This window comes from Staurois parvus, unplaced genomic scaffold (genome assembly GCF_062004578.1).
Source record: "Staurois parvus isolate SC_StPar_1 unplaced genomic scaffold, SC_StPar_1.0 ptg002113l, whole genome shotgun sequence".
In the NCBI taxonomy this organism is placed as follows: domain Eukaryota; kingdom Metazoa; phylum Chordata; class Amphibia; order Anura; family Ranidae; genus Staurois; species Staurois parvus.
The window spans coordinates 2,045,510-2,060,914 of NW_028319909.1; the positions used below are offsets into that span (position 1 = coordinate 2,045,510).

General features: G+C 39.1%; 1 protein-coding gene across 5 annotated transcripts in view; it reads left to right on the top strand.

The window, feature by feature from the left end:
* The first annotated feature begins 3,197 nt into the window (after positions 1-3,197).
* Positions 3,198-15,405, top strand: part of LOC149432716 (sialic acid-binding Ig-like lectin 12) — a 47,795-nt gene continuing 35,587 nt past the window's right edge. For 2 of the 5 annotated variants that reach the window (XM_089665062.1, XM_089665065.1), the window contains exons 1-2: positions 8,655-8,793; positions 12,013-12,098. In XM_089665062.1, coding sequence (XP_089521188.1) covers positions 8,732-8,793; positions 12,013-12,098 — 148 coding nt within the window. In that variant the 5' untranslated portion in view covers positions 8,655-8,731. Of the gene's footprint in view, positions 3,263-8,649; positions 8,794-12,012; positions 12,099-15,405 lie in introns of those variants that run through there. The other 3 variants (XM_089665066.1, XM_089665067.1, XM_089665064.1) reach the window with 3 other exon arrangements.

A 15,405-nucleotide genomic window follows, 5' to 3' on the forward strand; every position in this document is an offset into this window, starting at 1 on the left:
TATATTTTCAAAATATTCTTCCCAAATATATTGACATATATTTGAAATACTACGATTTTGGTTGTATTCAATATATTTCAAGATATATATATATATATATATATATACATATTATGTATGGTCTCCTTTGCTCTTTATTTTACCTTTTCAAAAAACATTTTGTTGCAGGAAAAAAAAAAGAAAGAAAATAGGAAATGATAACAAAAGAAAAGAAAAAAACATAAAAGATTAAAAGAAAAGAGAAAAGAAGAAAAGGAGAAAAAAAGAGAAAAGAGAATAGAGAAAAAAAGAGAAAAGAGAAAAAATAGAAAATAATAAAAGAGAAAAGAAAAAAAAAGAGAAAAGAAAAAGAAAAAAGAGAAAAGAAAAAAAGAAAAAGAAAAAAAAGAGAAAAGAAAAAAAATAAGAGAAATGAAAAAAGAAAAAAAAGAGAAAAGAAAAATAGAGAAAAGAAGAAAAAAAAAAGAAAAAAAAGAAAAGATGGAAAAATAGAGAAAAGAAGAAAAAAAGAGAAAAGAAGAAAAAAGGAGAAAAAAAGAAAAAGAAGTTGCAGACTAAAGTTTGAGCAGTAATCTGTGTGTCTCAGGCTGATTCTCTTTTTACAAGAAAGTATAACTGGTTATTAAAAAAGAGAACGAGAAATAACAAATCTCTATCGCAGGGGAAGTGTGCACTTTATATATCGGCATACCCAGTTTTATTACTGTGGTTATCCTGATCTCTAAGGCAGATATGAAACAAAACAAATAATTGTAGCATTTTATTCAATGATATTTCCTTTCCACAGGATTCCAACTTAACAAAGACTTAAAGCTGAACTCCGCACACTAAGACTTTCACCTAATATATTTCTCGAAAGCCACAAAGGATATAAATCCACATTGTAGCACCAAACGTCTTTGGAAACCCAGTTTTTACTTTGTAAAAAGCAGCAGTGACATCATCACAGAGCTGTGAGGGAGGGGCCCAGCAGGCTGCACCCACTACAGGCTGCCTATAGAAAACTACAGGAGGGGGCGTAGACAAGACCAGTCACCCTGTACAAGGAGAGAGATCAGCAGTGACTGGTCTTTATTACAGGAAGCTCCTGCACAGAGGGGACGTTACATGCTGGATTTCTGCACAGATCTGGAAGAAAAACACAAAGCGCACCGAGATTCAAGGAGAATACACAGGACTCTTGTATTTACACATTATATGCTTATCCCAGGGTTCAAATTTTAGGTGACACGAAACAATATCCTTTTTCTCCAAAAATAATCTGTACATCTCCACTACTTAATCTGATTTTCATGAAATTGTTTGTTACTGTATTTTTCTGCCTCTGCAATCTCTTGAACCTCTCCTTTTCCCTCTTACTTCCCTTTGTTTGGAACAAACAGTGTATGTTTGCGGTCACAGGCACTAATCCATGCACACTACAAGGAGTCCAACAAAAATTCGAGGAGGAGAGTAGCTAGCGTCCTACATACCGTGGAGTTATAGAGAATGAACACAGTCACCACCAATGTCTTCGGACACAAATTTCATTCTTCCTTATTAATGGGGATCGTATCAAAATACCACGACCTCCAACATTCGGAAGTGTTAAAAAGTAAAAATAAATAAATAAATACATAAATAAATAAATACATGAATCATAAATAAATAAACACACATAAATAAATAATTACATAAATGCATTCATAAATAACTAAATAAATAAATACATAAATAAATAAACAAACACACACAAACACACACAAATAAACAAACAAATAAATAAATAAATAAATAGATAGATAATTACATAAATACATACATAAATAACTAACTAAATAACTAAATACATACATACATACATACATAATATATAAATAAATAAATACATACATAAATAAAAAAATACACACATACATAAATAAATACATGCATACATACATAATACATGAATAACTAAATAAATACATACATACATACATAAATAACTAACTAATTACATACATACATATATAAATAAATAAATACATACATAAATAACTAAATACATACATACATTCATAAATAAATAAACACACACACACACAAATAAACAAACAAACAAATAAATAGATAATTACATAAATACATACATAAATAACTAACTAATTACTTACATACATATATATATAACTAAATAAATACATACATAAATAACTAAATACATACATACATACATACATAATACATAAATAAATACATACATACATAAAAAATACACACATACATGCATAATTAAATAAATACATGCATACATACATAATACATGAATAACTAAATAAATACATACATACATACATAAATAACTAACTAATTACATACATACATATATAAGTAAATAAATACATACATAATAACTAAATACATACATACATATATAATACATAAATAAATAAATAAATAAATACATACATACATACATAAATAAATACACACATACATACATAAATACATGCATACATACATACATAATACATGAATAACTAAATAAATACATACATACATAATACATGAATAAATACATACATAAATAAATAAATACACACATACATAATACATGAATAACTAAATACATACATACATAAATAAATAAAAATACTAGAATTGTTTTATTTTTTTAAAATTTATTCATATATATATTATTATAAATAATTGTTTGTGGATAGTGATACGCACAGTTACTTTGTTATAACTTAGATCACAGTCTAACAGAACTAATTGTTAAAACAATGTTGATATAATATAGATCTCCGGGTTTGTTTTATGCAGGTATATCATGAAAATACAAAAAAACAAACTTTTAGGGCCGGTTGACACTATAGAAACTCAGTCCAGATGCGTTCTGCATGCATATTTTTGATGCGTTCCGGTGCATTTATGATGCATTTTACCGCGTTCCAGTACAGTTCTATGCAGGAAAAATGCAGCCTTTTTTAATTCTTTTTGTCTGAAACCGGAACGCACTGGAACTGCAAGCACTGATATGATCTATGACATTGAAAACCATATCACCTACTTTCTGTGCATTTTGGATGCAGAAAAAAAGCAACTAAAACGCATGTAGTGTGAACTGGCCCTTAAAGTGAACACCCTTTATAACAGTCAGTTTTTATACCACGTGCTATACCTACTATCTATCACTAGGTGTCCCATACCCCACTTCTGTTGATGTTTATTTACTCTGTTGCCGCCTACTAAGTTTTATTTTAAGCTTTGAACTCTGGAGGATCTGGGAGTGCTGAGGGTAAGGTCGACTTTATTTCTTCATTTCTCTCTGTGCCCCATGCTATGTTTTCTTATGATAATTATGAAGGGTTTCTGTGAAATGTTAGAGATGTGTTTCATTTTATTTTAATGTAATTATCAATATATATATATTAGTAATATACAAAAAAAGTATATATATATATATATATATATATATATATATATATATCCATTCAGTCGTATCCGACCCTTGGCGATTGCATGGACCGACTTTTTCCATGAATTTTTTCTTAGCAATTATTTTACAGGGTAAGTTGCCAGGTCTTTCCCCAACCCCCACCATGCAGGAGATCCTGTGTGGCCAGGAATATATATATATATAATATTATTTTTATTATTAATATTATTATTATTATACAGAATTTATATAGCGCCAACAGTTTGCGCAGCGCCTTAAAAAAATGAAGGTAGACATTACACTTACAATAATCCCCCCATAATTCTTTACAATGACCATTGAAAGCAGCACAAAAAAATCAAGAATAACACAGTGACACAAATTAATATACAGTTAAATAACGTGCTATAGCAAAAAAATATAAATAAATTAAATTAACTCATTAAAGGTCCATATTGTCAAAAATACTTCAAATGGGTCCACCAAGAAAAAAATTGTAAAAAATGTGTAATTTTTTCTTGGTGGACTTATTTGAAGTATTAGACTTTTACTGATTTAATTTTATTTATTTTTATATATTTATATTTATTTGCTATAGCACATTATTTAATTGTATATTAATTTGTGTCACTGTGATATACTTGATTTTTTGCACTGCTTTCACTGGTCATTGTAAAGATTTTTTTGGGGTGATTATTGATTTATTCACTATTTAAGACAGCAGCACTATATATGTTCTACTTATTGATTGATTTATGTGATTTCTTTGCTAATCACTTATTATGTTGTTAGGCAATTTAAAATTATATATATATATTTTTTGGTGAGTGGTTTGCACGATGAACATACTATTGATATATTTATTATTACAGTTACAATACAATTTGGTACAAAAGGAATCAGAGGGCTTACAATCTAAGATATATATATATATATATATATATATATATATATATATATACACAAATGTTGTATATATGTGTATATATATATACACACACATATATACAGCATTTGTTAAAGACATTCCCCTTCTGAATTCACTTGGTCAGGTTACTGTTCCTTCGCTAGGCGAACATCTGGACTTTCCATTCTTCACCGGCCTTAGGAATTTCTGTGGTATTCCTAATACTAGTCTACATGGATAGGTGGGTTTATGAGATCACTCATGGTCAATTGAAGACCAGTTAGTGCTTTGCTTTCATTGCTACATACCAGATTGCTTGTATATACAGGCGTACCTCGGTTTACGGACGCCGCGGTTAACGTAATTTTTGGTTTACGAATAAAAATCTATTAATAATAATACCTCGGTTTACGAATATTTTTCGCAATACAAAGGGATTAATTGGTTTTCAATGCATTTACGAATGAATGTTTAATGATGTCCCTGTACAGTATTTTTGCCTTTAAAGTGCACTTTATAAAGAGTTTTGAACAGATAAAAGACTTTCTTTTTTACTTTTTTCTGATCTCCGGAATGGATTAATTGGTTTACAAATGAAAATCCATTGCGATACGAACAGATTAATTGGTTTTCAATGCATTTACAATTTTTTTTTAATCATGTCCCTGTACAGTATTTATACTTTTAAAGTGCACTTTATAAAGAGTTTTGAGCAGATAAAACTTTTTTTAAAATGTTTCTGACCTCCGGAACAGATCAATTGGTTTTCAATGCATTTACGAATTCATTTTTAATCATGTCCCTGTACAGTATTTATGCCTTTAAAGTGCACTTTATAAAGAATTTTGAACAGATAAAAGACTTTTTTTTGCTTTTTTCTGACCTCCTGAATGGATTAATTGGTTTTCAATGCATTTCCAATTTTTTTTTTAATCATGTCCCTGTACAGTATTTATGCCTCTAAAGTGCACTTTATAAAGAGTTATGATCAGATAAAACTTTTTTTTTACTTTTTTCTGACCTCCGAAACAGATTAATTGGATTTCAATGCATTTACGAATTAATGTTTAATGATGTCCCTGTACAGTATTTATGCCTTTAAAGTGGACTTTATAAAGAGTTATGAACAGATAAAACTTTTTTTTTACTTTTTTCTGACCTCCTGAATGGATTAATTGGTTTTCAATGCATTTACTAATTCGTTTTTAATCATGTCCCTGTACAGTATTTATGCCTTTAAAGTGCACTTTATAAAGAGTTTTGAACAGATAAAATACTTTTTTTTACTTTTTTCTGATCTCCGGAATGGATTCATTGGTTTTCAAAGCATTCCTATGGGAAATCCCAACCATGGCACCACCTGCCTGGAGTTTGCATGTTCTCCCTGTGCCTGTGTGGGTTCTCCCTGTGCATGTGTGAGCCCACACTCCAAACATTCCTGTCTAAATTGTCCCTAGTATGTGTATGTATGAATGTAAGTTAGGGACCTTAGATTGTGCGCTCCTCAGGATTGGGAACTGATGTGAATGTACAATATATATGTAAAGCACTGCATAAATTGACAGCACTATATAAGTAAATAAATATGCATGCAGCCAGTACCAGGACAAGGTCATCCAATGCCCAGGATAAAGAAGCTCCCCCCTTCATTGTATACACGTTTAGGGAGTGCCAGGGGCAGACTGACCATTAGGGCCCTCGGGGTCAGTAGGGGGCCCCATGAGATGCCTCTGGTACTTTTCATAGGCTTTTTTGGGTGTGGTTTGAGTGTGGGCAAGGACACAAGGACCCTATGATCCCCTATTGCCCGGGGGCCCCTTGAGTTGTCAGTCCGCCCCTGGGGGGGTGCTGCCCCTAGCTGTTATCCGCTTGTATCAGAAAGAGCTCACTGCCACCCCCATCAATGCACTGTGCCCAGGGCAGCTGCCCCTCCTGCCCACCCTTGTCCCAGCCCTGCATGCAGCTCCCCCCAATACTTTCCTGCTGATGGCTCTCCCTCCTCATTGGTTCAGACACAGCAGTGGAAACCATTGCTGCTGTCAATCACAGTCAGTGAGAAGGAAGCAAGGGGGTGGGGCCAAGCAGTGCTCTGTGTGTCTTATAGACACACAAAGCGGGGCTTGGGAGTGAGCACGTGTGAGTGAGCAAGCAGCTTACTGTGGAGGGAGGAGGAGCCAGGAGCGCTGGCGGGGAATCCAAGAATAGGAGGATCAGGGCTGCTCTGTGCAAAACCATTACACAGAGCAGGTAAGTGTGACATATTTGTAATTTTTAAAAAAATTAAAAAAAGAGCCTTTAATATCAATACAAAGCTGAAGTCTGCTTATATTTTGCCTTCCCTGGTTCCTCCTTTCCTTCCTCATTAACATTCTAATGTCATTTTTAAAGAAAACCTTTCCATTTTTATTGCACGCTTTATTTTGGACCTGGCGATGTCATCACTGGGTCTCTGTGCTTTTCTATGCAACACAGGCAGATTGTGGCTGGTGGGAGGGGCTGGCAGAATGCTGGACATGGCCTCCTGAGAACATTCCAGCATCCTGCCTCAGTACTCTTTTGAATATTTCCTAGCCCTGGTGCTAGCAGTGGGCTGGATCTTGGGAGGAGTTGTGCAAATATTTATTACTATTTATTTATTACAAATACTTATATAGCGCCGTCAATTTGCGCAGCACTTTACATATATATTGTACATTCACATCAGTCCCCGCCCCCGAGGAGCGTACAATCTAAGGTCTCTAACCCTCAAGGGGCGTACAATCTAAGGTCCCTAACTTACATTCATACACATACTAGGGATAATTTAGACAGGATCCAATTCACCTACCGGCATGTCTTTGGAGTGTGGGAGGAAACCGGAGTTCCCGGAGGAAACCCACGCAGGCACAGGGAGAACATGCAAACTCCAGGCAGGTGGTGCCGTGGTTGGGATTCGAACCGATGACCCTAGTACTGCCAGGTGGATAGCAAAATGTATGGGAGCCGGGAGAGGACTGACAACTCATGGGGCCCCCAGGCAATAGGGGATCATGGGGCCCCTGTGTCCTTGCCCACACTCAAAGCACACCCAAAAAAGCCTATAAACAGGTACCAGGGGCATTTCATGGGACCCCTACTGACCCCGGGCCCTCGGGCAGTGCCCAAGTGCTCAAATGGTCAGTCCGCCCCTGATGGGAGCATGTCAGTCTGCAGGAGTGGATGTTGCTGGGCCAGCTAAACGTCTACACCCACATGTGATGCTAAGCCTCCATGATTGAAACCCAGGGACAGGCAGGTGAGGGAAAGAGCTAGATGATACCGGATGTCCTCCAGCCAGTAAAGCAGTGACTTCCTGCCGCTTCCAATGAACACTATGAGAAGCTCACAGTGTGCAGCAAAATCAATTTCAGTCCTGGAGAGGAGCCCATACAACTGGGCCAGACTGAAGGGGCGGCTCATATACATAAAAAAAAAAGAAAGAAAAATTAAAATAAAACAGATTTTTTTATACTTTGTTTCTTTATAACTGAGACTGAGAGTTGATCATTGCAGGGGCGGACTGACCATTTGGAAACTCAGGCACTGCCCGAGGGCCCGGGGTCAGTAGGGGGCCCCATGAGATGCCACTGGTACCTTTTTCATAGGCATTTTTTGATTTTGGGCAAAGACACAGGGGCCCCATGATCCCCTATTGCCCGGGGGCCCCATGAGTTGTCAGTCTGCCCCTGCAGGGGCCCCATGATCCCCTATTGCCCGGGGGCCCCATGAGTTGTCAGTCTGCCCCTGCAGGGGCCCCATGATCCCCTATTGCCCGGGGGCCCCATGAGTTGTCAGTCCGCCCCTGCAGGGGCCCCATGATCCCCTATTGCCCGGGGGCCCCATGAGTTGTCAGTCCGCCCCTGCAGGGGCCCCATGATCCCCTATTGCCCAGGGGCCTCATGAGTTGTCGGTTCGCCCCTGCAGGGGCCCCATGATCACCTATTGCCCGGGGGCTCCGTGGGTTGTCGGTCCGCCCCTGCAGGGGCCCCATGATCCCCTTTTGCCTGGGGGCCCCATGAGTTGTCGGTCCGCCCCTGCAGGGGCCCCATGATCCCCTTTTGCCTGGGGGCCCCATGAGTTGTCGGTCCGCCCCTGCAGGGGCCCCATGATCCCCTTTTGCCTGGGGGCCCCATGAGTTGTCAGTCCGCCCCTGCAGGGGCCCCATGATCCCCTATTGCCTGGGGGGCCCCATGAGTTGTCCGCCCCTGGATCATTGCTGAGGGAATTGCACTTTCCTGTATTGGCAGATGTCACTTCTGAGAGGTGACAACATCTGTTATAAATATCATGTGAGTACATTTATAAATAGACAGTAAAGGACAGCAGTTACAACTTACTACACTGTTGTGGCTGCTTCATATCCATTTTATTTATTATCCAATGACCCAATATTGTGGCTTTTTATGTTTTATGGACTACAAAGCATTACAGAACTGAAGACAGATAATTGGATTTTAACAAGCAAGTATAAAAATTTTATTAACAATTTTTTTTATTATTGGCAAATTTCAATATTTGTACTAGCACTGTAGGACAATTGTGCCTTGATAGCAGACAGTTTTAAAGTTAGGGGTTTGATTGCCTTTTACATTTTTTTTAACATTTTAATTGAAAGTTATTTTTTTTTATTTTTTCACAAATATTCTGCAACAGAAAAAAGTGCAACTGACAACTTTTTATTTTTAGTATAAACATTTTGACAGGTTTTTTTTTTTTATTATTGGCATTCAATATTTGTACTAATAACAGCACTATGGTACAATGCAGGGGCGGACTGACCATTCGAGCACTCGGGCACTGCCCTAGGGCCCAGGGTCAGTAGGGGGCCCCATGAAATGCCCCTGTTACCTTCTTTTTAGGCTTTTTTGGGTGTGCTTTGAGTGTGGGCAAAGACACGGGCCCCATGATCCCCTATTGCCCAGGGGCCCCATGAGTTGTCAGTCTGCCCCTGGTACAATGTGTGTCTTAATAGCAGACAGTTTTAAAGTTAGGGGTTTGGTTGACTTTTGAAATTTTTTAAAATGTAAGTTGAAAGTTATTTTTTCTTTTTTTCACAAATATTGTGCAACATAAAAAATTGCAACTGTCAACTTTTTATTTTTTAGTATAAACATTTTATTGACAGGTTTTTTTTTTATTTATTGGCATTCAATATTTGTACTAATAACAGCACTATGGTACAATGTGTGTCTTAATAGCAGAAAGGTTTAAAGTCTGGGGTTAGGTAGACTTTTTAATTTTTTTTTTATTTAAAATAAATTTTTTTTTTTTTACAAACTCTATATAAACAAAAAGAAAATCAGCATGCGGTGGAGTTTGAAATGTAAGTAGGTCTAGGTAGACCAAGAGGTAGACAAAATATTGTGCAACATAAAAATTGCAACTGACAACTTTTTACTTTTAGTATAAACATTTTATTGACAGGTTTTTTTTTTAAATTATTGTCATTCAATATTTGTACTAATAACAGCACTATGGTACAATGTGTGTCTTTAATAGCAGAAAGGTTTAAAGTCTGGGGTTGGGTAGGATTTTTTTTTTTTTTTTTTTTATTTGAATTGAAAGTTGTTTTTTACAAACTCTATATAAACAAAAAGAAAATCAGCATGTGGTGGAGTTTGAAATGTAAGTAGGCCTAGGTAGACCAAGAGTTGTTTGCCTCTGTCAAGAACCTTCCACCCTAGGAGGTTTGGGAATGCAGACCCATACTCTTCAGAGATCGGTCCTATTCTGTACCTTCATGCATTGCAGAGCTTCGACTTAGGTAGACCAAGAGTTCCTTGCCCCGTCAGGAACCTTGCACCTGGAGAGGTTCGGGAATGCCATCCCTTCTTCAGAGGTTGGTCCTAATCTGTGCCTTTGTGCACTGCAGGACTCTATAAACAAAAAGAAAATCAGCATGTGGTGGAGTTTGAAATGTAAGTAGGCCTAGGTAGACTCAGCGTTCTTTATCTCTGTCAAGAACCTTGCACCCTAGGAGGTTCGGGAATGAAGGCCCATATTCTTCAGAGATCGGTCCTATTGTATACCTTTGTGCATTGCAGGACTCTATAAACAAAAAGAAAATAAGCATGTGGTGGAGTTTGAAATGTAAGTAGGTCTAGGTAGACAAAAAGGTCTTTGTTGCTGTCAAGAACCTTGCATCATAGGAAGTTCGGGAATGCAGGCCCATCCTCTTCAGAGATCGGTCCTATTCTGTACCTTCCTGCATTGCAGGACTCTATAAACAAAAAGAAAATCAGCATGTGGTGGAGTTTGAATTGTAAGTAGGCCTAGGCAGACCAAGAGTTCATTGCTACTGTCAAGAACCTTGCACCCTAGGAGGTTTGGGAATGCAGGCCCATCCTCTTCGGAGATCGGTTCTTTTCTGTACCTTCATGCATTGCGGAGCTTCGACTTTGGTAGACCAAGAGTTCTTTGCCCTGTCAGGAACCTTGCACCTGGGGAGGTTTGGGAATGCCTTCCCTTCTTCAGAGGTTGGTCCTAATCTGTGCCTTTGTACAAGGCAGAACTCATCACTATAAACAAAAAGAAAGGCAGCATGTGGTGCAGTTTGAAATGTAAGTAGGCCTAGGTAGACCCAGCGTTCTTTATCTCTGTCAAGAACCTTGCACCCTAGGAGGTTCGGGAATGAAGGCCCCTATTCTTCAGAGATCGGTCCTATTCTGTACCTTCGTGCACTGCGGAACTCTATAAACAAAAAGAAAATCAGCATGTGGTGGAGTTTGAAATGCAAGTAGGTCTACAGTAGGTACACCAAGAGTTCTTTTCCTGTCAAGAACCTTGCACCCTAGGAGGTTCAAGAATGCAGGCCGATCCTCTTCAGAGATCAGTCTTATTCTATACCTTCGTGCACTGTGGAGCTCAGTAAACAAAAAGAAAATCAGGCATTTCTCTTTACAGCGTGGGCATAGCTGGACCCTGTAGTCTATAGAAAGCATGGGGCTCCTGTGTCCTTGCCCAAACTAAAAAAAGCCTATGAAAAAGGTTCCAGGGGCATCTCATGGGGCCCCCTACTGACCCTGGGCCCTCGGGCAGTGCCGGAGTTTCCAAATGGTCAGTCCGCCCCTGATAGAAAGGGTCACTTTACGGGGATCCCTTAAAAATGTAGGGCTAGTGATGGGTTAAGGTGAACTTCTATACTTAGCATTCATTTTTTAATATTCTACTACTTTTTCCTTCCAGTAAACTGATGCCTCCCCCCAAAGATGGCGCCAGATCATTTACATAAAGCAGCTTTCAATTCACGCCAAAACATCAATTTGCACAAAATGTGAATCTTTGTAAAAGACAAACATTTCTAGATCTAATGCAAAGTGAAAACCATGGAAACTTTTATATTCTTTTTAAAGCATGCTTTAAAAAAATTAGTTTTGCAAATGAGTTTGTATGATTAAAATACGGTGCTTTTTGTTATACTGCAGTGTATATAATTATCATAATTACATATATTTTGTACCAAAAGTTGCCAGATTTCAGGTTTTCCAAGTATTTTCATTTTCTTTTATTTATTTTCTTTTAACACCAATGAGAACATCATGACATCAAACCATTTACGTGGACACAAACGCTGGGTCTTCAGTAAGGGTCTAGATATGACCATGGTTTCATTAGTGGTCAGGGCCAGGTGAAAATGATAATAAATAGCATAAATACATTTATAACATGTTCATATAATCCACAGATCTCTTGTACTCTGTGTCAGGATGGAATTTGGCTCCGGGATCTGGATGTACTTTGTGATCACAGTGCTGTCTCAGGTTTGGATGGGTAAGCAAAATTAACTTCAGCCTAACTTTGGTTCAAGGGTTCCCGAAAAGGGTTCTATGGGAAGAGCTGCTCATTAACTCACAGCAACTATTAGCATTTTATAAATTGATTTCTTATTGGCTACTAAGGCCTACTGCATACAATATCTCTTTGTGTATAGTTTTGGGGGTTTTTTTTGCTGTCACATTATGGAAAGCCAACCTTCTGTGGTACGGTGTCACTTATAGGACACCATCCTTCATCCAACATCCAAGCCCATCTTAATCTTCTATCTGATTTTTATTATTATCGGGGCTTTTCTTCGCGACGAATAGGTGCAGGAACTCCCCCTTTGAGTCACTTCTTGTCTTTCCCTCCCTCTACCCACTTTCAAGCACAGTTCCTTGGTTCCACCCCTTACCCACCTCCCAGTACTGCTCCTTATACAGAATTCAGAGCCAAGTATCATTTAGTGGTGCTAAGAAACTTGTATGGAATTTGTTAACAATAAAATCAATAATCCCCCCAATTCTCCAGCAACAGTAGATTCCCCCAGCAACAACAGACCCCCGGCAACTATAGACTGCCACACAAAAATTGATCACCTCCAATGAAAACAGATCCCATAGAATCCAGCAGACATACAACTCCAGCAACAATAGGCCCCCAGCAGTAACAACAGATGTCCTGGCAATTAGCATCAATAGACTCCAGTAGCCAGAAACAATAGGACCCTGCCTCAACAGTAGATCCCTTCCAGCAACAATAGACCCCAGCAGCAATAGACTGCCACACAAAAATAGATCACCTCCAATGAAAATAGAGCCCCCAGGATCCAGCAGAAATACCATTCCAGCAACAATAGACCCCCAGCAGCAACAACAGATGTCCCGGCAGCCAGCATCAAAAGACTCTCCAGTAGCCAGAAACAATAGAACCCTCCCTCAACAGTAGATCCCTTCCAGCAACAATAGAGCCCCCAGAAACAATAGACTGCCACACAAAAATAGATCACCTCCAATGAAAATAGATCCCCCCCAGGATCCAGCAGAACAGACCTTCCAGCACACCCCAGCACCCCTTGCCATTACATATATTCAGTGATGGAGTTGCCGAAATCCCCCACGTTCCTGCTGAAAAATTCCCTGATTATTATTATTATTATAGAGTGGCAACAGTTTACGCAGCGCTTTACAACATAAGGGCAGACGATACAATTACAATACAAATTAATACAGGAGGATTCAGAGGGACCTGCTCATTGGAGGGTGGAGAGATACAAAAGATAATAACTGTGGGGGATGGGCTGATGGACAAAAAACATGTACAGTTGTTAGGTGGGTGCAGGATAGGCCTCTCTGAGGAGATGGGCTTCCAGGGATCGTCTAAAAGCGGAGAGAGATGGAGATAGTCAGACACACTGGGGAAGGGAGTTCCAAAGGATAGGAGAGGCTCTGGAGAAATCCTGGAGGTGAGCATGGGAGAAGGTGACAAGGGAGCTAGAGAGCAGGAGATCTTGGGAGAAACGAAGAGAGTCTATCAACTGACTCCAGCAATAGGACATAATCCCACACAACTACACCAATGATATGGCACAATTCCTCCCACTGATACCAACGATGGGGCACTACTCCTCCCACTGATACCAACGATGGGGCACTACTCCTCCCAGTGATACCAATGATGGGGCACTATTCCTCCCACTGATACCAATGATGGGGCACTATTCCTCCCACTGATACCAATGATGGGGCACTATTCCTCCCACTGATACCAACGATGGGGCACTATTCCTCCCACTGATACCAACGATGGGGCACTATTCCTCCCACTGATACCAACGATGGGGCACTATTCCTCCCACTGATACCAACGATGGGGCACTATTCCTCCCACTGATACCAACGATGGGGCACTATTCCTCCCACTGATACCAACGATGGGGCACTATTCCTCCCACTGATACCAACGATGGGGCACTATTCCTCCCACTGATACCAACGATGGGGCACTATTCCTCCCACTGATACCAACGATGGGGCACTATTCCTCCCACTGATACCAACGATGGGGCACTATTCCTCCCACTGATACCAATGATGGGGCACTATTCCTCCCACTGATACTAATGATGGGGCACTATTCCTCCCACTGATACTAATGATGGGGCACTATTTCTCCCACTGATACCAATGATGGGGGACTATTTCTCCCACTGATACCAATGATGGGGCACTATTTCTCCCAATGACACTAATGATGGGGCACTATTCCTCCCCGAAGACATCATAAATGGGGCACTATTCCTCCCACTGATACCAATGATGGGGCACTATTCCTCCCACTGACACCAATGATGGGGCACTATTCCTCCCATTAATACCAATGATGGGGCACTATTCCTCCCACTGATACCAATGATGGGGCACTATTCCTCCCAATGACACCAATGATGGGGCACTATTCCTCCCACTGATACCAATGATGGGGCACTATTCCTCCCAATGACACCAATGATGGGGCACTATTCCTCCCACTGATACCAATGATGGGGCATTATTCCTCCCACTGATACCAATGATGGGGCACTATTCCTCCTAGTGATACCAATGATGTGGCACTATTCCTCCCAATGACACTAATGATGGGGCACTATTCCTCCCACTGATACCAATGATGGGGCACTATTCCTCCTAGTGATACCAATGATGTGGCACTATTCCTCCCAATGACACTAATGATAGGGTACAATTCCTCCTGAAGATACCATAAATGGGGCACTATTCCTCCCCCAATTACCAAAGATGGAGTCTTATTTACCCTCCCTGTCACCAATACATTTTCTACTTCTATTCTCCCGAGTCCGACCACATACACTTTGAAAAAAACAGATACCGTATTAAAACACCTAATCTTTCTACTGAGTAAGTATCTTTTTTTTTCTTAAGTGATATGGAAAGTTTTTCATTTCAACGTATTTTCTCAAGGAGGCTGCCTTCATGTTAAATTCATTAAATGAGAATGAGAGTTTGATATTTTAAGAAGAATAATTCCTATTGGGTTAGATCACAAATCGGACCTCAGTCTGCAAGCATGGTCTTTGTGTCCACACCATATTTAGCTTTTAAATCCAACCATGATTCATTGTATTCCAATCTAGGAGCTCCACAAATACTTTGAAACACAAGTGTTTCCTTTGCGGACTTCTGAGGCTTAGTCATGCCCTGATAAATTGGGTATTTTTAAAGCCTTTGAGTTTTGCTGTGCACAGTGCATATTATATATTGTACCTGCATCTTTGACATACATTTGCCTGGTTTTGTTTTTC